The sequence below is a fragment of the Rhinoderma darwinii genome, unplaced genomic scaffold (assembly GCF_050947455.1).
Source record: "Rhinoderma darwinii isolate aRhiDar2 unplaced genomic scaffold, aRhiDar2.hap1 Scaffold_668, whole genome shotgun sequence".
NCBI classification, from domain to species: domain Eukaryota; kingdom Metazoa; phylum Chordata; class Amphibia; order Anura; family Rhinodermatidae; genus Rhinoderma; species Rhinoderma darwinii.
The window spans coordinates 105,948-133,445 of record NW_027464225.1 but is presented as its reverse complement, the minus strand read 5'-3'; the positions used below and the strand labels follow the sequence as shown (position 1 = coordinate 133,445).

General features: G+C 42.4%; 1 protein-coding gene across 1 annotated transcript; it reads right to left on the bottom strand.

Moving 5' to 3' along the window:
* Positions 1–171: 171 nt before the first annotated feature.
* On the bottom strand, positions 172–27,180 carry LOC142728061 (beta-enolase). Its single transcript, XM_075849089.1, has 12 exons — positions 27,163–27,180; positions 17,195–17,285; positions 16,723–16,818; positions 16,353–16,411; positions 12,056–12,125; positions 11,828–11,961; positions 5,157–5,379; positions 4,695–4,892; positions 3,418–3,619; positions 1,841–1,949; positions 677–735; positions 172–558 (listed from the first exon to the last, which is right to left on the bottom strand). Exons 2-12 carry the CDS (start codon positions 17,277–17,279, stop codon positions 489–491), a joined length of 1,305 nt encoding a protein of 434 aa, XP_075705204.1. The 5' UTR covers positions 17,280–17,285; positions 27,163–27,180; the 3' UTR covers positions 172–488.
* Between the last annotated feature and the right edge of the window lie 318 nt (positions 27,181–27,498).

Sequence of the window (27,498 nt, the reverse complement as noted above, 5' to 3'; positions counted from 1 at the left end):
CTGATGGACCCACTGGAAAGTCCATGGGGTTTGTCGGGCGTTAGTGCTTTCTGTCATATGGCGGGCTGGCAGAGCGTTGCGGCCTCCACTATAAACGTTACAATTGTGAAAAAAATTTCCAATAAAAAAACAAAACATTTTCTTATCATTACTTTGTATTTTAAGTTGATCTTTTATTTGAGATATTCTTTGGGAAACCAGTGAAGCACCTTTAAAATGGCGCTCAGAAGTGTCCGTACATCGTAAACGCTGGTGATGACATCCGTGGCATCGTTAAGAGATCTCATATCTCGGTTGCTTGGCACATATTTGTAGAGGTGCAGTATGAGGCGTGGACCATCCTGCCACTTACTGCACCAAATGCCCTATATGTGTACGGTACGTGTTAAAGGAACGGGCCTGATGGTATAGGCGGGACATGTTCACACCCTACTTCCAGGTGACCGGGTGTGGGGCGACGGGTGGGGATGCAGGAGACTCTTGAATGTTTACTTGGCCCTGGGGTTTCTGAAGTTACGTCCAGCAAACTTCGCTTTGTCACCCAACTCTTCCTCAATTCTGCAAAAGAAAGAAAAGATGCTCAATGAAAGACGAAATACAAATGTTTATATGCAGCTGATAAACCCGTCCATTGACAGGCACCTGGTGTGTGGGGCCGCGGAGGCACAATCCTCACCTCATCAGCTGGTTGTATTTGGCCAATCTCTCTGACCTGCAGGGCGCACCAGTCTTAATCTGGGAGTAGAAAAAGAAGAGGAGGAGGGTATTATTATCTGTGCTGATGTATTATTTATGTAGAGAGTCCATGTATTTCTTCCCTCTCCTGACCTTCTCACCTGTCCTGTACACGGTCCTTGTCTTTACTTCCTCCTCACCTGTCCTGTACGCAGTCCTTGTCTTTACTTCCTCCTTACCTGTCCTGTACGCGGTCCTTGTCTTTACTTCCTCCTCACCTGTCCTGTACGTGGTCCTTGTCTTTACTTCCTCACCTGTCCTGTACGCGGTCCTTGTCTTTACTTCCTCCTCACCTGTCCTGTACGCGGTCCTTGTCTTTACTTCCTCCTCACCTGTCCAGTACACGGTCCTTGTCTTTACTTCCTCCTCACCTGTCCTGTACGCGGTCCTTGTCTTTACTTCCTCCTCACCTGTCCTGTACGCAGTCCTTGTCTTTACTTCCTCCTCACCTGTCCTGTACGCAGTCCTTGTCTTTACTTCCTCCTCACCTGTCCTGTACGCAGTCCTTGTCTTTACTTCCTCCTCACCTGTCCTGTACGCAGTCCTTGTCTTTACTTCCTCCTCACCTGTCCTGTACGCGGTCCTTGTCTTTACTTCCTCCTCACCTGTCCTGTACGCGGTCCTTGTCTTCCTCACCTGTCCTGTACGCGGTCCTTGTCTTTACTTCCTCCTCACCTGTCCTGTACGCGGTCCTTGTCTTTACTTCCTCCTCACCTGTCCAGTACACGGTCCTTGTCTTTACTTCCTCCTCACCTGTCCAGTACACGGTCCTTGTCTTTACTTCCTCCTCACCTGTCCAGTACACGGTCCTTGTCTTTACTTCCTCCTCACCTGTCCTGTACGCGGTCCTTGTCTTTACTTCCTCCTCACCTGTCCTGTACGCAGTCCTTGTCTTTACTTCCTCCTCACCTGTCCTGTACGCAGTCCTTGTCTTTACTTCCTCCTCACCTGTCCTGTACGCGGTCCTTGTCTTTACTTCCTCCTCACCTGTCCTGTACGCGGTCCTTGTCTTTACTTCCTCCTCACCTGTCCTGTACGCGGTCCTTGTCTTTACTTCCTCCTCACCTGTCCTGAGCACAGTCCCTCTCTGTCTTATTCACTTTACCTGTCCTGTACACAGTCCAACTACCAGGTCAGCAATGAAGGTGTCTTCTGTCTCTCCAGAACGATGGCTGACCATCACACCCCATCCATTGGACTGAGCCAATTTACAGCTGTAAAGATAAAAGTATTACATCAGGGAGATACGCAGTGTTACTTCATGTCAGACCTGTCCAACTAGGAATGTATATGATGAGTATCCTACACCAGAGGTATTCATACTATCCACTAGACAGCAGGGATGTTACTTATCCACTAGACAGCAGGGATGTTATTTATTATCCACTAGATACCAGGGATATAATGTATTATCCACTAGACAACTGGGATATTATTTATTATCCAATAAGCACCAGGGATGTTACTTATTATCCACTAGACACCAGGGATGTTATTTATTATCGACTAGATGCCGGGGATGTTCTTTATGATCCACTGGACACAAGGGATATTATTTATTTTCCACTAGACACCAGGAATGTTACTTATTATCCAATGGACACCAGGGATGTAATTATTATCCACTAGACACCAGGGATGTTACTTATCCACTGGACACCAGGGATGTTATTTATTATCCACTAGATACCAGGGATGTAATGTATTATCCACTAGACACCAGGGATATTATTTATTATCCACTGGACACCAGGGATGTTAATTATTATCCACTAGACACCAGGAATGTTGTTTATTATGGACTAAATGCCGGGAATGTTATTTATTATCCACTAGACGCCAGGGCTGTTATTTAGGGCTGGACACCAGTGATGCTACTTATTATCCACTAGATGCAGAGGATGTTACTTATTATCCACTAGACACCAGGGATGTAATTTATTATCCACTGGACACCAGGGATTTTATTTATTATTTACTGGACACCAGTGATGCTACTTATTATCCACTAGATGCCGAGCATGTTACTAATTATCCACCAGACACCAGGGATGTTATTTATTATCCACTAGACACCAGGGATGTTATTTATTATCCAATGGACACCAGGGATGTTATTTATTATCGACTAGACGCCGGGGATGTTAATTATTATCCACTAGACGCCGGGGATGTTATTTATGATCCATTGGGCACCAGGGATATTATTTATTATCCCCTAGTCACCTGGGGTGTTACTTATTATCCAATGGACACCAGGGATGTTACTTATTATGCAATGGACACCAGAGATGTAATTATTATCCCCTAGACACCAGGGATGTAATTATTATCGCCTAGACACCAGGGATGTAATTATTATCCACTAGACACCAGGGATGTTATTTATTATCCACTGGACACCAGGGATGTTATTTATTATCCACTAGACACTGGGGATGTTACTTATTATTTACAAGACACCAGGGATGTAATTATTATCCACTAGACACCAGGGATGTTACTTATTACCCATTGGATGCCAGAGAAGATATTTATTAATGCCAAATTTGCTGGAGACAGGTGTGGCCATTAGTGTAATAAATCACTAGGTTTCATGTGCCCACACTTGCCAGAATCAAATGTGCTCGCCACATCAAACAGATATACGGTGTCACTTTCTACAGAACAAATGTCACTTACGCCTGGATAGACTCCGTGACAGAGCCGATCTGGTTGACCTTAAGCAGGAGGCAGTTACAAGACTTTTGCTCTATTGCTTTCTGGATCCTCTTTGGGTTTGTGACAGTCAAATCATCACCAACTATTTGGATATCAACAGTGGCAAGGAAGCTCTTCCAGTTTTCCCAATCATCCTGGTCAAAGGGATCCTCAATAGAGACCACTGTCAAAGAAAGAGGACAATATTAACGAGAAGTAGGAGGTGCAAGCTCGTAATTCCATTCTGTCTGTATCACCCTGCAGGAGGAGGGCAGGATCATAGCTCACTTCTGTATATATATCACCCTGCAGGAGGAGGGGCAGGATCATAGCTCTCTTCTGTATATATGACCCTGCAGGAGGAGGGGCAGGATCATAGCGCTCTTCTGTATATATCACCCTGCAGGAGGAGGGGCAGGATCATAGATCTCTTCTGTATATATCACCCTGCAGGAGGAGGGGCAGGATCATAGCTCTCTTCTGTATATATCACCCTGCAGGAGGAGGGGCAGGATCATAGCTCTCTTCTGTATATATCACCCTGCAGGAGGATGGGCAGGATCATAGCTTTCTTCTGTATATATCACCCTGCAGGAGGAGGGGCAGGATCATAGCTCTCTTCTATATGTATCACCCTGCAGGTGGAGGGGCAGGGTCATAGCTCTATTCTGTATATATCACCCTGCAGGAGGAGGGGCAGGATCATAGATCTCTTCTGTATATATCACCCTGCAGGAGGAGGGGCAGGATCATAGCTCTCTTCTGTATATATCACCCTGCAGGAGGAGGGTCAGGATCATAGGTCTCTTCTGTATATATCACCCTGCAGGAGGAGGGGCAGGATCATAGCTCTCTTCTGTATATATCACCCTGCAGGAGGAGGGGCAGGATCATAGCTCTCTTCTGTATATATCCCCCTGCAGGGGGAGTGGCAGGATCATAGCTCTCCTGTATATATCACCCTGCATGAGGAGGGGCAGGAGCATAGCTCTCTTCTGTATATATCACCCTGCAGGAGGAGGGGCAGGATCATAGCTCTCTTCTGTATATATCCCCCTGCAGGGGGAGTGGCAGGATCATAGCTCTCCTGTATATATCACCCTGCATGAGGAGGGGCAGGATCATAGCTCTCTTCTGTATATATCACCCTGCAGGAGGAGTGGCTGGATCATAGCTCTCTTCTGTATATATCACCCTGCAGTAGGAGGGGCAGGATCATAGGTCTCTTTTTTCTGGGCACATTACATCACATCACTCACCGGGGTAATTCTTGATAAAGGACTTGTACAGGTTCCCCAGCTCTTCTCCAGTAATGTAGCGGGTTGGATCGTCTGGTGATTTGAAGTCCAGATCGTATTTTCCTTTGCGGAAAAATTCTGACGCAGCGATGTCCATCCCAATGACAATCTTATCTGGGTAACCGGCTTTCTCAATGGCGGCTTTCAGGAGCTCCAGGGCTGCAGAGAAACATATTTAATTTCAGGCTTATTTCTGACTATGGTGGTTTATGTGATATTGTATTATAATTTATAGTCTATTATATCTCCTAACACTAATATGCTGTATAATGTTACAGTGATGGCAGCTGCTCGGCTGGGTACATTGAGTGAAGGGCACACGTGTAACCTTCAGCTCCTACTAGAGGGGACATCTCTTATGAAAGTTTTTTAGAGGAATATTTCACTCCTGTAACATTGTGACTTTGCTTCGTCTCTTCTCACCCTCATTGTTCTCCAAGATGTTGGGAGCAAATCCACCTTCATCCCCCACGTTGGTGGCATCTTTTCCGTACTTGGACTTAATGACGGCCTTCAGGTTATGGTAGACCTCTGCTCCTATGCGCATGGCTTCCCGGAAGGTTGATGCCCCCACAGGCAGAATCATGAATTCCTGCATGGCCAACTTGTTACCAGCATGGGAACCACCATTAATGACATTGAATGCCTGAGAAAAGAAAGAAAACATGAGAAAATTCAAGAGAGAATGGGAAGGAGAAAAAGAGAGAGCGAGAGAGAGGAGATGGGGACAGAGAGATAGAGAGAGGGAGAGAGAGAGGAGATGGGGACAGAGAGATAGAATGAGGAGATGGGGGGGACAGAGAGAGAGAGAATGAGGAGATGGGGACACAGAGAGAGAATGAGGAGATGGGGGGACAGAGAGGGAGAATGAGGAGATGGGGAGACAGAGAGAGAATGAGGAGATGGGGGGACAGAGAGAAAGAGAATGAGGAGATGGAGAGAGAATGAGGAGATGGGGGGACAGAGTGAGAGAGAATGAGGAGATCGGGGGACAGAGAGAGAGAGAGAATGAGGAGATGGGGGGACAGAGAGAGAGAGAATGAGATGGGGGGACAGAGAGAGAATGAGGAGATGGGGGGAACAGAGAGAGAATGAGGACATGGGAGGAACAGAGAGAGAGAGAGAGAGAATGAGGAGATGGGGGGACAGAGAGAGAGAATGAGGAGATTGGGGGGACAAAGAGAGAGAATGAGGGGATAGAGACAGAGAATGAGGTGATGGGGGGACCGAGAGAGCATAAGGAGATGGGGGGACAGAGAGAGAGAGAGAATGAGGAGATGGGGGGATAGAGAGAGAGAGAATGAGGAGATGGGGGACAGAGAGAGAGAATGAGGAGATGGGGAGGACAGAGAGAGAGAGAATGAGGAGATGGGGAGACAGAGAGAGAGAATAAGGAGATGGGGGGACAGAGAGAGAGAATGAGGAGATGGGGGGACAGAGTGAGAGAATGAGGAGATGGGGGGACAGAGAGAGAATGAGGAGATGGGAGGACAGAAAGAGAGAGAATGAAGAGATGGGGCAGAGAGAGAGAGAATGAGGAGATGGGGGGACAGAGAGAGAGAATGAGGCGATGGGGCAGAGAGAATGGAGGAGATGGGGCAGAGAGAGAGAGAATGAGGAGATGGGGGCAGAGAGAGAGAGAGAGAGAGAATGAAGCGATGGGGCAGAGAGAGAGAGAGAGAATGAGGAGATGGGGGACAGAGAGAATAAGGAAAAAAGAATAAGGAGATGGGGGGGGCAGAGAAAGAGAGAGAGAATGATGAGATGGGGGGACAGAGAGAGAGAATGAGGAGATGAGGGACAGAGAGAGAATGAAGAGATGGGGGGCAGAGTGAGGGAATGAGGAGATGGGGGACAAAGAGAGAATGAGGAGATGGGGGGGCAGAGAGAGAGAGAGAGAATGAGGAGATGGGGGATAGAGAGAGAATGAGGAGATGGGGGGGACAGAGGGAGAGAATGAGGAGATGGGAAGACAGAGAGAGAGAATGAGGGGATAGAGAGAGAGAGAGAATGAGGTGATGGGGGGAACAGAGAGAGAGAGAATGAGGAGATGGGGGAACAGAGAGAGAGAGAATGAGGAGATGGGGGGACAGAGAAAGTGAATGAGGAGATGGGGGGACAGAGAGAGAATGAGGAGATGGGGGGACAGAGAGAGTGAATGAGGAGATGGGACAGAGAGCAAAGAATGAGGAGATGGGGGGACAGAGAGAGAGAGAGAGAATGAGGAGATGGGGGGAACAGAGAGAGAGAATGAGGAGATGGGGGGACAGAGAAAGTGAATGAGGAGATGGGGGGACAGCAAGAGAGAATGAGGAGATGGGGGGACAGAGAGAGTGAATGAGGAGATGGGACAGAGAGAGAGAATGAGGAGATGGGGGGACAAAGAGAGAATGAGGAGATGGGGGGCAGAGAGAGAGAATGAGGAGATGGGGGGACGGAGAGAGAGAATGAGGAGATGGGGGGACACAGAGAGAGAATGAGGAGATGGGGCAGAGACAGAGAGAGAGAATGAGGAGATGGGGGCAAAGAGAGAGAGAATGAGGAGATGGGGGTACAGAGAGAGAATGAGGAGATGGGGGGCAGAGAGAGAGAATGAGGAGATGGGGGGGGACGGAGAGAGAGAATGAGGAGATGGGGGGACACAGAGAGAGAATGAGGAGATGTGGGCAGAGAGAGAGAGAATGAGGAGATGGGGGCAGAGAGAGAGAGAGAGAGAGAATGAAGCGATGGGGGCAGAGAGAGAGAGAGAGAGAATGAGGAGATGGGGGACAGAGAATAAGGAGATGGGGGGCAGAGAAAGAGAGAGAGAATGATGAGATGGGGAGACAGAGAGAGAGAGAATGAGGAGATGGGGGGACAGAGAAAGTGAATGAGGAGATGGGGGGACAGAGAGAGAGAATGAGGAGATGGGGGGACAGAGAGAGTGAATGAGGAGATGGGACAGAGAGAGAGAATGAGGAGATGGGGGGACAAAGAGAGAATGAGGAGATGGGGGGCAGAGAGAGAGAATGAGGAGATGGGGGGACGGAGAGAGAGAGAATGAGGAGATGGGGGGACACAGAGAGAGAATGAGGAGATGGGGCAGAGAGAGAGAGAGAATGAGGTGATGGGGGCAAAGAGAGAGAGAATGAGGAGATGGGGGGACAGGGAGAGAGAGAGAGTATGAGGAGATGGGGGGACAGAGAGAGAGAGAATGAGGAGATGGTGGGACAGAGAGAGAGAGAATGAGGAGATGGGGGGACAGAGAGAGAGAGAATGAGGAGATGGGGGGGGCAGAGAGAGACAGAGAGAATGAGGAGATGGGGGAACAGAGAGAGAGAGAGAATGAGGAGATGGGAGGACAGAGAGAGAGAATGAGGAGATGGGACAGAGAGAGTGAATGAGGAGATGGGGGACAGAGAGAGAGAATGAGGAGATGGGGGGACATAGAGAGAGAATGAGGTGATGGGGGGACAGGGAGAGAGAATGAGGAGATGGGGACAGAGAAAGAGAATGAGGAGATGGAGCAGAGAGAGAGAGAGAATGAGGAGATGGGGGGGACAGGGAGAGAGAGAGAGGGAGTATGAGGAGATGGGGGGACAGAGAGAGAATGAGGAGATGGGGACAGAGAGAGAGAATGAGGAGATGGGGGACAGAGAGAGAATGAGGAGCTGGGGTGGACAGAGAGAGAGAATGAGGAGATGGGGGGGACAGAGAGAGAGAGAATGAGGAGATGGGGGGACAGAGAGAGAGAGAATGAGGAGATGGGGGGACAGAGAGAGAGAGAGAGAAAGAGAGAATGAGGAGATCCCCATCTCCTCATGGGGTGGACAGAGAGAGAGAGAATGAGGAGATGGGGGGGACAGAGAGAGAGAATGAGGAGATGGGGGGGACGGAGAGAGGGAATGAGGAGATGGGGGACACAGAGAGAGAATGAGGAGATGGGGCAGAGAGAGAGAATGAGGAGATGGGGGCAAAGAGAGAGAGAATGAGGAGATGGGGGGACAGGGAGAGAGAGAATGAGGAGATGGGGGGACAGAGAGAGAGAGAGAATGAGGAGATCCCCATCTCCTCATGGGGTGGACAGAGAGAGAGAGAATGAGGAGATGGGGGGACAGAAAGAGAGAATGAGGAGATGGGGGGGACGGAGAGAGAGAATGAGGAGATGGGGGGACACAGAGAGAGAATGAGGAGATGGGGGCAGAGAGAGAGAATGAGATGGGGGCAAAGAGAGAGAGAATGAGGAGTTGTGGGGACAGGGAGAGAGAGAGAGTATGAGGAGATGGGGGGACAGAGAGAGAATGAGGAGATGGGGGAACAGAGAGAGAGAGAATGAGGAGATGGGAGGACAGAGAGAGAGAATGAGAAGATGGGGGGGGGACAGAGAGAGTGAATGAGGAGATGGGGGGACAGAGAGAGAGAGAGAATGAGGAGATGGGGGGACAGAGAGAGAGAGAATGAGGAGATGGGGGACAGAGAGAGAGAGAATGAGGAGATGGGGGGACAGAGAGAGTGAATGAGGAGATGGGGGGACAGAGAGAGAGAGAGAGAATGAGGAGATGGGGGGACAGAGAGAGAGAGAGAGAGAATGAGGAGATGGGGGGACAGAGAGAGAGAATGAGGAGATGGGGGGACAGAGAGAGTGAATGAGGAGATGGGGGGACAGAGAGAGAGAGAATGAGGAGATGGGGGGACAGAGAGAGAGAGAATGAGGAGATGGGGGGACAGAGAGAGAGAGAGAGAGAATGAGGAGATGGGGGGACAGAGAGAGAGAGAGAATGAGGAGATGGGGGAACAGAGAGAGAGAATGAGGAGATGGGGGGACAGAGAGAGAGAATGAGAAGATGGGGGGACAGAGAGAGTGAATGAGGAGATGGGGGGACAGAGAGAGAGAGAATGAGGAGATGGGGGACAGAGAGAGAGAGAATGAGGAGATGGGGGACAGAGAGAGAGTGAATGAGGAGATGGGGGGACAGAGAGAGAGAGAGAATGAGGAGATGGGGGGACAGAGAGAGAGAGAGAGAATGAGGAGATGGGGGACAGAGAGAGAGAGAGAATTAGGAGATGGGGGGGACAGAGAGAGAGAATGAGGAGATGGGGGAACAGAGAGAGAGAGAATGAGGAGATGGGAGGACAGAGAGAGAGAATGAGGAGATCTGGGGACAGAGAGAGTGAATGAGGAGATGGGGGGACAGAGAGAGAGAATGAGGAGATGGGGGGACAGACAGAGAGAGAATGAGGAGATGGGGGGACAGACAGAGAGAGAATGAGGAGATGGGAGGACAGAGAGAGAGAATGAGAAGATGGGGGGGACAGAGAGAGTGAATGAGGAGATGGGGGGACAGAGAGAGAGAGAGAATGAGGAGATGGGGGGACAGGGAGAGAGAGAGTATGAGGAGATGGGGGGACAGAGAGAGAATGAGGAGATGGGGGAACAGAGAGAGAGAATGAGAAGATGGGGGGACAGAGAGAGTGAATGAGGAGATGGGGGGACAGAGAGAGAGAGAATGAGGAGATGGGGGACAGAGAGAGAGAGAATGAGGAGATGGGGGACAGAGAGAGAGTGAATGAGGAGATGGGGGGACAGAGAGAGAGAGAGAATGAGGAGATGGGGGGACAGAGAGAGAGAGAGAGAATGAGGAGATGGGGGACAGAGAGAGAGAGAGAATTAGGAGATGGGGGGGACAGAGAGAGAGAATGAGGAGATGGGGGAACAGAGAGAGAGAGAATGAGGAGATGGGAGGACAGAGAGAGAGAATGAGGAGATCTGGGGACAGAGAGAGTGAATGAGGAGATGGGGGGACAGAGAGAGAGAATGAGGAGATGGGGGGACAGACAGAGAGAGAATGAGGAGATGGGGGGACAGACAGAGAGAGAATGAGGAGATGGGAGGACAGAGAGAGAGAATGAGAAGATGGGGGGGACAGAGAGAGTGAATGAGGAGATGGGGGGACAGAGAGAGAGAGAGAATGAGGAGATGGGGGGACAGGGAGAGAGAGAGTATGAGGAGATGGGGGGACAGAGAGAGAATGAGGAGATGGGGGAACAGAGAGAGAGAGAATGAGGAGATGGGAGGACAGAGAGAGAGAATGAGAAGATGGGGGGGACAGAGAGAGTGAATGAGGAGATGGGGGGACAGAGAGAGAGAGAGAATGAGGAGATGGGGGGACAGAGAGAGAGAGAATGAGGAGATGGGGGACAGAGAGAGAGAGAATGAGGAGATGGGGGGACAGAGAGAGTGAATGAGGAGATGGGGGGACAGAGAGAGAGAGAATGAGGAGATGGGGGACAGAGAGAGAGAGAGAATGAGGAGATGGGGGGACAGAGAGAGAGAGAGAATGAGGAGATGGGGGGACAGAGAGAGAGAATGAGGAGATGGGGGGACAGAGAGAGTGAATGAGGAGATGGGGGGACAGAGAGAGAGAGAATGAGGAGATGGGGGGACAGAGAGAGAGAGAGAGAATGAGGAGATGGGGGGACAGAGAGAGAGAGAGAATGAGGAGATGGGGGAACAGAGAGAGAGAATGAGGAGATGGGGGACAGAGAGAGTGAATGAGGAGATGGGGGGACAGAGAGAGAGAGAATGAGGAGATGGGGGACAGAGAGAGAGAGAATGAGGAGATGGGGGACAGAGAGAGAGAGAGTGAATGAGGAGATGGGGGGACAGAGAGAGAGAGAATGAGGAGATGGGGGGACAGAGAGAGAGAGAGAATGAGGAGATGGGGGACAGAGAGAGAGAGAGAATTAGGAGATGGGGGGGACAGAGAGAGAGAGAATTAGGAGATGGGGGGGACAGAGAGAGAGAATGAGGAGATGGGGGAACAGAGAGAGAGAGAATGAGGAGATGGGAGGACAGAGAGAGAGAATGAGGAGATCGGGGGACAGAGAGAGTGAATGAGGAGATGGGGGGACAGAGAGAGAGAATGAGGAGATGGGGGGACAGACAGAGAGAATGAGGGGATGGGGGGACAGAGAGAGAATGAGGGGCTGTGGGGACAGAGAGAGAATGAGGAGATTGGGGGAGAGAGAGAGAATGGGGAGATGGGGGGACAGAGAGAGAGGGAGAGTACATTGGGGTGGTCTCATGGGTCGAGTATGTGATAATGAATGCTCACAGGGACAGGGAGGATGATATCAGGGTTTCCCGCTAGGTCAGCAATGTGCCTGTAGAGGGGGACACCCTTCTCCGCTGCGCCGGCCTTGCACACCGCCAGTGACACCCCCAGGATGGCATTAGCACCAAACTTTGCTGTAAAGGAAGAAAACATCAGCCATTCACTGTCTTTCCCGCGGACGTTCTGTCTCTTACATCTCGGCTTCTTCCGGGTTTATTTCATACTCACATTTGTTCTCGGTCCCATCAAGTTCCAGCATTAATTTGTCAATCTTCTCCTGATCCACAACGCTGAATTTCTGCAGGAACCGAAGACGGAGACAGAACAATAATCATTACAGCTTCTTCTGTTAATAATCAATTGCCAGTATATCGATTATTTGCTGAGAGTGTTTATCCGCCCCATTCACCAACCTATGGATAGATCCATTCTCTGAGGTCAAGTTGTCCTATTGTTCCGCTGGTCCCTACATAGTCCTACATAGTCCCAATGTCAATCGTGTACAATACATGGTGGACCCATCTCATATTGAGAGATTCTGGATAGTTCTCACGTGGCGATGGGTCTACGGGAGGGCGATGGAGGGATAAGTAGGTTTATAGATTGGTGGATTAGTGGACGGGTTCATGGATGGATTGACCTTGAATGGGTGGGTGAAGTTCTGATGGGTGGGTAGGGTTGATGGCATATAGCTGGTTAATGGATATTGAATAGATTTAGTCCTAATGGATGGCTATCTGGGTGGGAAGATATATGAAAGGATGGATCATTGTATAGACGGGTGGGGTCGGGTACGGAGCTCAGATGGGTCGATGTGTGACTGCAGACGGGTGAAGGCTTCTCAGATTGGGGATTGGTATTAGATTTATGCAGTGGATGAGTCTAAGATGCATGGAAGGTTTAATGGATGATGAATGTTGTACGCGCGGATGTTTGGAGGGATGGGTGGCGGCTGAGTAATGGGTATATGGGGGAACGGAATATGGACGATTGGTGCATCTTAGGTGGACCTCTGATAAATGAACCCGTATATGTTTGTAAAGATGGTTGATTAATTGGGGATTGTCTGGAGATAGTTCCCAGATGGTTGATGAGAAACTGAATGTAATGGTAACAGGTAAGAAGTTGTATAGAGCTTAGATAGATTACACATTTTGATGTTTGGACACCTGACCTTCAAATACCTGAACATCGGACACCTGACCATTAAATACCTGAACATCGGACACCTGACTATCAAATACCTGAACATCAGACACCTGACCATCAAATACCTGAACATCGGACACCTGACCATTAAATACCTGAACATCGGACACCTGACTATCAAATACCTGAACATCAGACACCTGACCATCAAATACCTGAACATCGGACACCTGACCATTAAATACCTGAACATCGGACACCTGACCATTAAATACCTGAACATCGGACACCTGACCATCAAATACCTGAACATCGGACACCTGACCTTCAAATACCTGAACATCGGACACCTGACCATTAAATACCTGAACATCGGACACCTGACCATCAAATACCTGAACATCGGACACCTGACCATCAAATACCTGAACATCGGACAACTGACCATCAAATACCTGAACATCGGACACCTGACCATTAAATACCTGAACATCGGACACCTGACCATTAAATACCTGAACATCGGACACCTGACCATTAAATACCTGAACATCGGACACCTGACCATTAAATACCTGAACATCGGACTAATCAGAGACATGACCATTAGACACCTGACCATTAAATCATCAGATACCTGATCATGAGACACCTAACCATCAGATAGCTCACCATCAAATACCTGATCATCAGACAATTGACCACGAGACTCCTGACAATTAAATACCTGAACCATCAGACACCTGACCCTCATATACCTGTCCATCAGACACCTGACCATCAGATACTCGACCATCAGACACCCGACCATCAGACACCCGACCATCAGACACCCGACCATCAGACACCCGACCATCAGACACCCGACCAACAGACACCCGACCATCACACACCCGACCATCAGACACCCGACCATCAGACACCCGCCCATCAGACACCCGACCATCAGACACCCGACCATCAGACACCCGACCATCAGACACCCGACCATCAGACACCCGACCATCACACACCCGACCATCACACACCCGACCATCACACACCCGACCCTCAGACACCCGACCCTCAGACACCCGACCATCAGACACCCGACCATCAGACACCCGACCATCACACACCCGACCATCACACACCCGACCATCACACACCCGACCATCACACACCCGACCATCACACACCCGACCATCAGAAACCCGACCATCAGACACTTGACCATCAGACACCCGACCATCAGACACCCGACCATCACACACCCGACCATCACACACCCGACCATCACACACCCGACCCTCAGACACCCGACCCTCAGACACCCGACCATCAGACACTCGACCATCAGACACCCGAACATCAGACACCCGACCATCAGACACCCGACCATCAGACACCCGACCATCAGACACCCGACCATCAGACACCCGACCATCACACACCCGACCATCACACACCCGACCATCACACACCCGACCATCACACACCCGACCATCACACACCCGACCATCACACACCCGACCATCACACACCCGACCATCACACACCCGACCCTCAGACACCCGACCATCACACACCCGACCATCACACACCCGACCATCACACACCCGACCATCACACACCCGACCCTCAGACACCCGACCCTCAGACACCCGACCCTCAGACACCCGACCATCAGACACCCGACCATCAGACACCCGACCATCAGACACCCGACCATCACACACCCGACCATCACACACCCGACCATCAGACACCCGACCATCAGACACCCGACCATCAGACACCCGCCCATCAGACACCCGACCATCAGACACCCGACCATCAGACACCCGACCATCAGACACCCGACCATCAGACACCCGACCATCACACACCCGACCATCACACACCCGACCATCACACACCCGACCCTCAGACACCCGACCATCAGACACCCGACCATCAGACACCCGACCATCAGACACCCGACCATCAGACACCCGACCATCACACACCCGACCATCACACACCCGACCATCACACACCCGACCATCACACACCCGACCATCAGAAACCCGACCATCAGACACTTGACCATCAGACACCCGACCATCAGACACCCGACCATCACACACCCGACCATCACACACCCGACCCTCAGACACCCGACCCTCAGACACCCGACCCTCAGACACCCGACCATCAGACACTCGACCATCAGACACCCGAACATCAGACACCCGACCATCAGACACCCGACCATCAGACACCCGACCATCAGACACCCGACCATCAGACACCCGACCATCAGACACCCGACCATCAGACACCCGACCATCATACACCCGACCATCACACACCCGACCATCACACACCCGACCATCACACACCCGACCATCACACACCCGACCATCACACACCCGACCATCACACACCCGACCCTCAGACACCCGACCATCACACACCCGACCATCACACACCCGACCATCACACACCCGACCATCACACACCCGACCCTCAGACACCCGACCCTCAGACACCCGACCATCAGACACCCGACCATCAGACACCCGACCATCAGACACCCGACCATCAGACACCCGACCATCACACACCCGACCATCACACACCCGACCATCAGACACCCGACCATCACACACCCGACCATCACACACCCGACCATCAGACACCCGACCATCACACACCCGACCATCAGACATCCGACCATCACACACCCGACCATCAGACACCCGACCATCACACACCCGACCATCACACACCCGACCCTCAGACACCCGACCCTCAGACACCCGACCATCAGACACTCGACCATCAGACACCCGACCATCACACACCCGACCATCACACACCCGACCCTCAGACACCCGACCCTCAGACACCCGACCATCAGACACTCGACCATCAGACACCCGACCATCAGACACCCGACCATCAGACACCCGACCATCAGACACCCGACCATCAGACACCCGACCATCAGACACCCGACCATCAGACACCCGACCATCAGACACCCGACCATCATACACCCGACCATCACACACCCGACCATCACACACCCGACCATCACACACCCGACCATCACACACCCGACCATCACACACCCGACCCTCAGACACCCGACCATCAGACACCCGACCATCAGACACCCGACCATTAGACACTCGACCATCAGACACCCGACCATCAGACACCCGACCATCAGACACCCGACCATCAGACACCCGACCATCACACACCCGACCATCAGACACCCGACCATCACACACCCGACCATCACACACCCGACCATCAGACACCCGACCATCAGACACCCGACCATCAGACACTTGACCATCAGTGTATTGGTAGTCTGCTTGTTTGCTCTTGAGCGTTCTCTTACCTTTTCTAGTAAAGCTGGGACGATTGTCTTGTTGATGTGCTCCACCGCCTTCTGGACACCTGTGGAGAATGGCAGTGGGTGACACTTGTCCTCACAACATGCGTTCCAGTGAATCAAATGAGATGTTTGGAAATAGTGAGTAGAGAATGTGGAGGGAAATGATCCTGGTTGACTCATTATTATTGTGGGCAGAGGCGTAGCTATAGGGGGCGCAGAGGTGGCACCCACACATGGGTCCTGCTGCCTGAGGCACCTCCCATGTCACCCCCTAACGCTTCTGAGTATGTACCGCTATACAAATAAAGATTATTGCAGATTTAACATTGGGGCGCAGGAGCTTTGAGTTACACCCCTGGCCATCGCTTCTCACCTTTCCCCAGGTATCGAGATTTGTCCCCATCTCTCAGCTCCAGGGCTTCATAGATTCCTGTGGAGGCTCCGCTGGGGACGGCTGCCCGAAAAAGACCTGTAATAGTGAGGACACAGTATAGGAAATTATTTATTATTACCACATCTGAATCTACAGATCAGCACGCTCCTCTCCTAAAATACTCTGTGCTGCTCTGGTTCCGGCTCCTTACACTATGTAGCTTTCAGTCTGTAAAACCCCACAAGATCATCACACTTCTTTTCTGAAATACTCTGTGCTGCTCTGCCTCCGGCTCCTTACACTATGTAGCTTTCAGTCTGTAAACCCCGAAAAGATCGGCACACTTCTTTTCTGAAATACTCTGTGCTGCTTGGATGACCCTGCTGCCCTCAGCCTCACATCTCCGGGGCTATGACCCCTGTTACTGTATCTTGGTGGTTGGACTATATTGGTTGTGTACAGATGAATGCACCTTTCCCGGTGTACAGGTCGACCTCTACAGTGGGGTTTCCCCTGGAGTCCAGGATCTCCCGAGCGTGAATCTTCTGAATAGACATGTCGCCCTAAAGAGAAGAAGAGGAAATGAGTAGTGAGGGGGATAATGACCGGAGGGCCTATACAATGATAATGATCACATGACTATATAATAATACTGATATACACTGATAATGATCACATGACTATATAATAATACTAATATACACTGATAATGATCACATGACTATATAATAATACTGATATATACTGATAATGATCACATGACTATATAATAATACTGATATACACTGATAATGATCACATGACTATATCATAATACTGATATACACTGATAATGATCACATGACTATATAATAATACTGTTATACACTGATAATGATCACATGACTATATAATAATACTGATATACAATAATAATGATCACATGACTATATAATAATACTGATATACACTGATAATGACCACATGACTATATAATAATACTGATATACACTGATAATGATCACATGACTATATAATAATACTGATATACACTGATAATGATCACATGGCTATATAATAATACTGATATACACTGATAATGATCACATGACTATATAATAATACTGATATACACTGATAATGATCACATGACTATATAATACTGATATGCACTGATAATGATCACATGACTATATAATAATACTGATATACACTGATAATGATCACATGACTATATAATAATACTGATATACACTGATAATGATCACATGACTATATAATAATACTGATATGCACTGATAATGATCACATGACTATATAATAATACTGATATACACTGATAATGATCACATGACTATATAATAATACTGATATACACTGATAATGATCACATGACTATATAATAATACTGATATACACTGATAATGATCACATGGCTATATAATAATACTGATATACACTGATAATGATCACATGTATCTATATAATAATACTGATATACACTGATAATGATCACATGACTATATAATAATACTGACATACACTGATAATGATCACATGACTATATAATAATACTGCTATACACTGATAATGATCACATGACTATATAATAATACTGATATGCACTGATAATGATCACATGACTATATAATAATACTGATATACACTGATAATGATCACATGACTATATAATAATACTGATATACACTGATAATGATCACATGGCTATATAATAATACTGATATACACTGATAATGATCACATGACTATATAATAATACTGATATACACTGATAATGATCACATGACTATATAATAATACTGATATACACTGATAATGATCACATGGCTATATAATAATACTGATATACACTGATAATGATCACATGACTTTATAATAATACTGATATACACTGATAATGATCACATGACTATATAATAATACTGATATACACTGATAATGATCACATGACTATATAATAATACTGATATACACTGATAATGATCACATGACTATATAATAATACTGATATACCCTGATAATGATCACATGACTATATAATAATACTGATATACACTGATAATGATCACATGGCTATATAATAATACTGATATACACTGATAATGATCACATGACTATATAATAATACTGATATACACTGATAATTATCACATGACTATATAATAATACTGATATACACTGATAATGATCACATGACTATATAATAATACTAATATACACTGATAATCATCACATGACTATATAATAATACTGATATACACTGATAATGATCACATGACTATATAATAATACTGATATACACTGATAATGACCACATGACTATATAATAATACTGATATACACTGATAATGATCACATGACTACATAATAATACTGATATACTGATAATTATCACATGACTATATAATAATACTGATATACACTGATAATGATCACATGACTCTATAATAATACTGATATACACTGATAATGATCACATGACTATATAATAATACTGATATACACTGATAATTATCACATGACTATATAATAATACTGATATACACTGATAATGATCACATGACTATAATAATAATACTGATATACACTGATAATGATCACATGACTATATAATAATACTGATATACACTGATAATGATCACATGACTATATAATAATACTGATATGCACTGATAATGATCACCTGACTATATAATAATACTGCTATACACTGATAATGATCACATGGCTATATAATAATACTGATATGCACTGATAATGATCACATGACTATATAATAATACTGATATACACTGATAATGATCACATGACTATATAATAATACGGATATACACTGATAATGATCACATGACTATATAATAATACTGATATACACTGATAATGATCACATGACTATATAATAATACTGATATACACTGATAATGATCACATGACTATATAATAATACTGATATACACTGATAATGATCACATGGCTATATAATAATACTGATATATACTGATAATGATCACATGACTATATAATAATACTGATATACACTGATAATTATCACATGACTATATAATAATACTGATATACACTGATAATGATCACATGACTATATAATAATACTAATATACACTGATAATCATCACATGACTATATAATAATACTGATATACACTGATAATGATCACATGACTATATAATAATACTGATATACACTGATAATGACCACATGACTTTATAATAATACTGATATACACTGATAATGATCACATGACTACATAATAATACTGATATACTGATAATTATCACATGACTATATAATAATACTGATATACACTGATAATGATCACATGACTCTATAATAATACTGATATACACTGATAATGATCACATGACTATATAATAATACTGATATACACTGATAATTATCACATGACTATATAATAATACTGATATACACTGATAATGATCACATGACTATAATAATAATAATGATATACACTGATAATGATCACATGACTATATAATAATACTGATATACACTGATAATGATCACATGACTATATAATAATACTGATATGCACTGATAATGATCACATGACTATATAATAATACTGCTATACACTGATAATGATCACATGACTATATAATAATACTGATATGCACTGATAATGATCACATGTCTATATAATAATACTGATATACACTGATAATGATCACATGACTATATAATAATACGGATATACACTGATAATGATCACATGACTATATAATAATACTGATATACACTGATAATGATCACATGACTATATAATAATACTGATATACACTGATAATGATCACATGACTATATAATAATACTGATATACACTGATAATGATCACATGACTATATAATAATACTGATATACACTGATAATTATCACATGACTATATAATAATACTGATATACACTGATAATGATCACATGACTCTATAATAATACTGATATACACTGATAATGATCACATGACTATAATAATAATACTGATATACACTGATAATGATCACATGACTATATAATAATACTGATATACACTGATAATGATCACATGACTATATAATAATACTGATATGCACTGATAATGATCACATGACTATATAATAATACTGATATACACTGATAATGATCACATGGCTATATAATAATACTGATATACACTGATAATGATCAAATGACTATATAATAATACTGATATACACTGATAATGATCACATTTATCTATATAATAATACTGATATACACTGATAATGATCAAATGACTGTATAATAATACTGATATACACTGATAATGATCACATGGCTATATAATAATACTGATATACCCTGATAATGATCACATGACTATATAATAATACTGATATACACTGATAATGATCACATGACTATATAATAATACTGATATACACTGATAATGATCACATGACTATATAATAATACTGATATACACTGATAATGATCACATGACTATATAATAATACTGATATACACTGATAATGATCACATGACTATATAATAATACTGATATACACTGATAATTATCACATGACTATATAATAATACTGATATACACTGATAATGATCACATGACTATATAATAATACTGATATGCACTGATAATGATCACATGACTATATAATAATACTGCTATACACTGATAATGATCACATGACTATATAATAATACTGATATACCCTGATAATTATCACATGACTATATAATAATACTGATATACACTGATAATGATCACATGACTATATAATAATACTAATATACACTGATAATGATCACATGACTATATAATAATACTGATACACTGATAATGATCACATGACTCTATAATAATACTGATATACACTGATAATGATCACATGACTATATAATAATACTGATATACACTGATAATGATCACATGACTATATAATAATACTGATATACACTGATAATGATCACATGACTATATAATAATACTGATACACTGATAATGATCACATGACTATATAATAATACTGATATACACTGATAATGATCACATGTATCTATATAATAATACTGATATACACTGATAATGATCACATGACTATATAATAATACTGATATACACTGATAATGATCACATGACTATATAATAATACTGATATACACTGATAATGATCACATGACTATATAATAATACTGATATACACTGATAATGATCACATGACTATATAATAATACTGATATACACTGATAATGATCACATGACTATATAATAATACTGATACACTGATAATGATCACATGACTATATAATAATACTGATATACACTGATAATGATCACATGACTATATAATAATACTGATATACACTGATAATGATCACATGACTATATAATAATACTGATATACCCTGATAATGATCACATGACTATATAATAATACTGATATACACTGATAATGATCACATGACTATATAATAATACTAATATACACTGATAATGATCACATGACTATATAATAATACTGATACACTGATAATGATCACATGACTCTATAATAATACTGATATACACTGATAATGATCACATGACTATATAATAATACTGATATACACTGATAATGATCACATGACTATATAATAATACTGATATACGCTGATAATGATCACATGACTATATAATAATACTGATACACTGATAATGATCACATGGCTATATAATAATACTGATATACACTGATAATGATCACATGGCTATATAATAATACTGATATACACTGATAATGATCACATGACTATATAATAATACTGATATACACTGATAATGATCACATGACTATATAATAATACTGATATACACTGATAATGATCACATGACTATATAATAATACTGATATACACTGATAATGATCACATGACTATATAATAATACTGATATACACTGATAATGATCACATGAATATATAATAATACTGATATACACTGATAATGATCACATGACTATATAATAATACTGATATACACTGATAATGATCACATGACTATATAATAATACTGATATACACTGATAATGATCACATGTATCTATATAATAATACTGATATACACTGATAATGATCACATGACTATATAATAATACTGATATACACTGATAATGATCACATGACTATATAATAATACTGATACACTGATAATGATCACATGACTATATAATAATACTGATATACACTGATAATGATCACATGACTATATAATAATACTGATATACCCTGATAATGATCACATGACTATATAATAATACTGATATACACTGATAATGATCACATTACTATATAATAATACTGATATACACTGATAATGATCACATGTATCTATATAATAATACTGATATACACTGATAATGATCACATGACTATATAATAATACTGCTATACACTGATAATGATCACATGACTATATAATAATACTGATATACACTGATAATGATCACATGACTATATAATAATACTGATATACACTGATAATGATCACATGTATCTATATAATAATACTGATATGCACTGATAATGATCACATGACTATATAATAATACTGCTATACACTGATAATGATCACATGACTATATAATAATACTGATATACACTGATAATGATCACATGTATCTATATAATAATACTGATATACACTGATAATGATCACATGACTATATAATAATACTGATATACACTGATAATGATCACATGACTATATAATAATACTGATATACACTGATAATGATCACATGACTATATAATAATACTGCTATACACTGATAATGATCACATGACTATATAATAATACTGATATACACTGATAATGATCACATGACTATATAATAATACTGATATACACTGATAATGATCACATGTATCTATATAATAATACTGATATACACTGATAATGATCACATGACTATATAATAATACTGATATACACTGATAATGATCACAAGGCTCGGTATATATCACCACAGCTCTGGACATGTAGCGTTGGGCTCTCGTTGTACGTGAGGTATTTTAATTTGCATCTAGAATTATCTCAGGGAGGTTTATAAATAGCCGAGGTAAAAGTCACTGGAGACAGATAAAGGTCAGGACAGTTATAGCATCAGGCAAAGGTCACCGGGGCTGTGACATTGTCGCTAGTGAACCCGTCACATAGGGCCATGGTGCACCCCACAATCCATACACACTGTGTCCTGGCTGTATCTGTAATGTATAATGCACAATGGGTAATATCTAATATGTAGTATATAATGTATATAATAAACACTATATAATAAATAGTGCAGGTGGTCAGTCTATATAATATATAGTACAGGAGGCGAGTTTGTATAATATACAGTACAGGTGGTGATTCTATAATACACAGTACTAGTATATAATATACAGTACAGGTGGTGATTCTATAATACACAGTACTAGTATATAATATACAGTACAGGTGGTGATTCTATAATACACAGTACTAGTATATAATATACTGTATAGGTGGTGAGTCTATATAATATACAGTATATAATATACAGTACAGGTGGTGAGTCTATATAATATACAGTATATAATATACAGTATAGGTGGTGAGTCTATATAATATACAGTATAGGTGGTGGGTCTATATAATATACAGTATAGGTGGTGAGTCTATATAATATACTGTATATAATATACAGTATAGGTGGTGAGTCTATATAATATACAGTACAGGTGGTGAGTCTATATAATATACAGTATAGGTGGTGAGTCTATATAATATACAGTATATAATATACAGTACAGGTGGTGAGTCTATATAATATACAGTACAGGTGGTGAGTCTATATAATATGCAGTATAGGTGGTGAGTCTATATAATATACAGTATATAATATACAGTACAGGTGGTGAGTCTATATAATATACAGTATATAATATACAGTATAGGTGGTGAGTCTATATAATATACAGTATAGGTGGTGAGTCTATATAATATACAGAATAGGTGGTGAGTCTATATAATATACAGTACAGGTGGTGAGTCTATATAATATACAGTACAGGTGGTGAGTCTATATAATATACAGTACAGGTGGTGAGTCTATATAATATACAGTATATAATATACAGTACAGATGGTGAGTCTATATAATATACAGTATATAATATACAGTATAGGTGGTGAGTCTATATAATATACAGTATAGGTGGTGAGTCTATATAATATACAGTACAGATGGTGAGTCTATATAATATACAGTACAGGTGGTGAGTCTATATAATATACAGTACAGGTGGTGAGTCTATATAATATACAGTACAGGTGGTGAGTCTATATAATATACAGTATATAATATACAGTATAGGTGGTGAGTCTATATAATATACAGTATAGGTGGTGAGTCTATATAATATACAGTACAGATGGTGGGTCTATATAATATACCGTATATAATATACAGTACAGGTGGTGAGTCTATATAATATACAGTATATAATATACAGTACAGGTGGTGAGTCTATATAATATACAGTATATAATATACAGTACAGATGGTGAGTCTATATAATATACACTACAGGTGGTGAGTCTATATAATATACAGTACAGGTGGTGAGTCTATATAATATACAGTATATAATATACAGTATAGGTGGTGAGTCTATATAATATACAGTACAGGTGGTGAGTCTATATAATATACAGTATAGGTGGTGAGTCTATATAATATACAGTATATAATCTACAGTACAGGTGGTGAGTCTATATAATATGCAGTACAGGTGGTGAGTCTATATAATATACAGTATATAATATACAGTACAGGTGGTGAATCTATATAATATACAGTATATAATATACAGTACAGGTGGTGAGTCTATATAATATACAGTACAGATGGTGAGTCTATATAATATACAGTACAGGTGGTGAGTCTATATAATATACAGTATATAATCTACAGTACAGGTGGTGAGTCTATATAATATACAGTATATAATATACAGTATAGGTGGTGAGTCTATATAATATACAGTACAGATGGTGTGTCTATATAATATACAGTATATAATATACAGTACAGGTGGTGAGTCTATATAATATACAGTACAAGTGGTGAGTCTATATAAAATACAGTATATAATATACAGTACAGGTGGTGAGTCTATATAATATACAGTATATAATATACAGTACAGGTGGTGAGTCTATATAATATACAGTACAGGTGGTGAGTCTATATAATATACAGTATATAATATACAGTACAGATGGTGAGTCTATATAATATACAGTATATAATATACAGTACAGGTGGTGTGTCTATATAATATACAGTACAGGTGGTGAGTCTATATAATATACAGTACAGGTGGTGAGTCTATATAATATACAGTACAGTTGGTGTATCTATATAATATACAGTAAATAATATACAGTACAGGTGGTGAGTCTATATAATATACAGTATATAATATACAGTACAGGTGGTGAGTCTATATAATATACAGTATATAATATACAGTACAGATGGTGAGTCTATATAATATACAGTATATAATATACAGTACAGGTGGTGTGTCTATATAATATACAGTACAGGTGGTGTGTCTATATAATATACAGTACAGGTGGTGAGTCTATATAATATACAGTACAGATGGTGAGTCTATATAATATACAGTACAGGTGGTGAGTCTATATAATATACAGTACAGATGGTGAGTCTATATAATATACAGTACAGGTGGTGTATCTATATAATATACAGTAAATAATATACAGTACAGGTGGTGAGTCTATATAATATACAGTATATAATATACAGTACAGGTGGTGAGTCTATATAATATACAGTATATAATATACAGTACAGTTGGTGTATCTATATAATATACAGTAAATAATATACAGTACAGGTGGTGAGTCTATATAATATACAGTATATAATATACAGTACAGGTGGTGAGTCTATATAATATACAGTATATAATATACAGTACAGGTGGTGGGTCTATATAATATACAGTACAGATGGTGAGTCTATATAATATACAGTACAGATGGTGAGTCTATATAATATACAGTACAGGTGGTGAGTCTATATAATATACAGTACAGGTGGTGAGTCTATATAATATACAGTATATAATATACAGTACAGGTGGTGAGTCTATATAATATGGTGAGTCTATATAATATACAGTATATAATATACAGTACAGGTGGTGAGTCTATATAATATACAGTACAGATGGTGTGTCTATATAATATACAGTACAGGTGGTGAGTCTATATAATATACAGTATATAATATACAGTACAGGTGGTGAGTCTATATAATATACAGTATATAATATACAGTACAGATGGTGAGTCTATATAATATAAAGCAGAGAAGGGTATATGACACCGCTCTTACCCGGGTGTGTAGTGCCAGTGTCCGGTGGGTAGTGTGACAGTTCTGTACAGTCTCCTGTCTTATATAGAGGGAGGGGAGACACTGCCAGGGTCACCGAAAGAGCACCCAGTGGGGAGGGGGCAGACATCCCACCCAACACACATAACATGAATAAGTAACGACACTACTGCCCCTGCTGCTGTGTATACATAGATATCCCCCCATTACTGTAATATAACAATGTAACGACACTACTGCTCCTGCTGCTGTGTATACATAGATATCCCCCCATTACTGTAATATAACAATGTAACGACACTACTGCTCCTGCTGCTGTGTATACATAGATATCCTGCA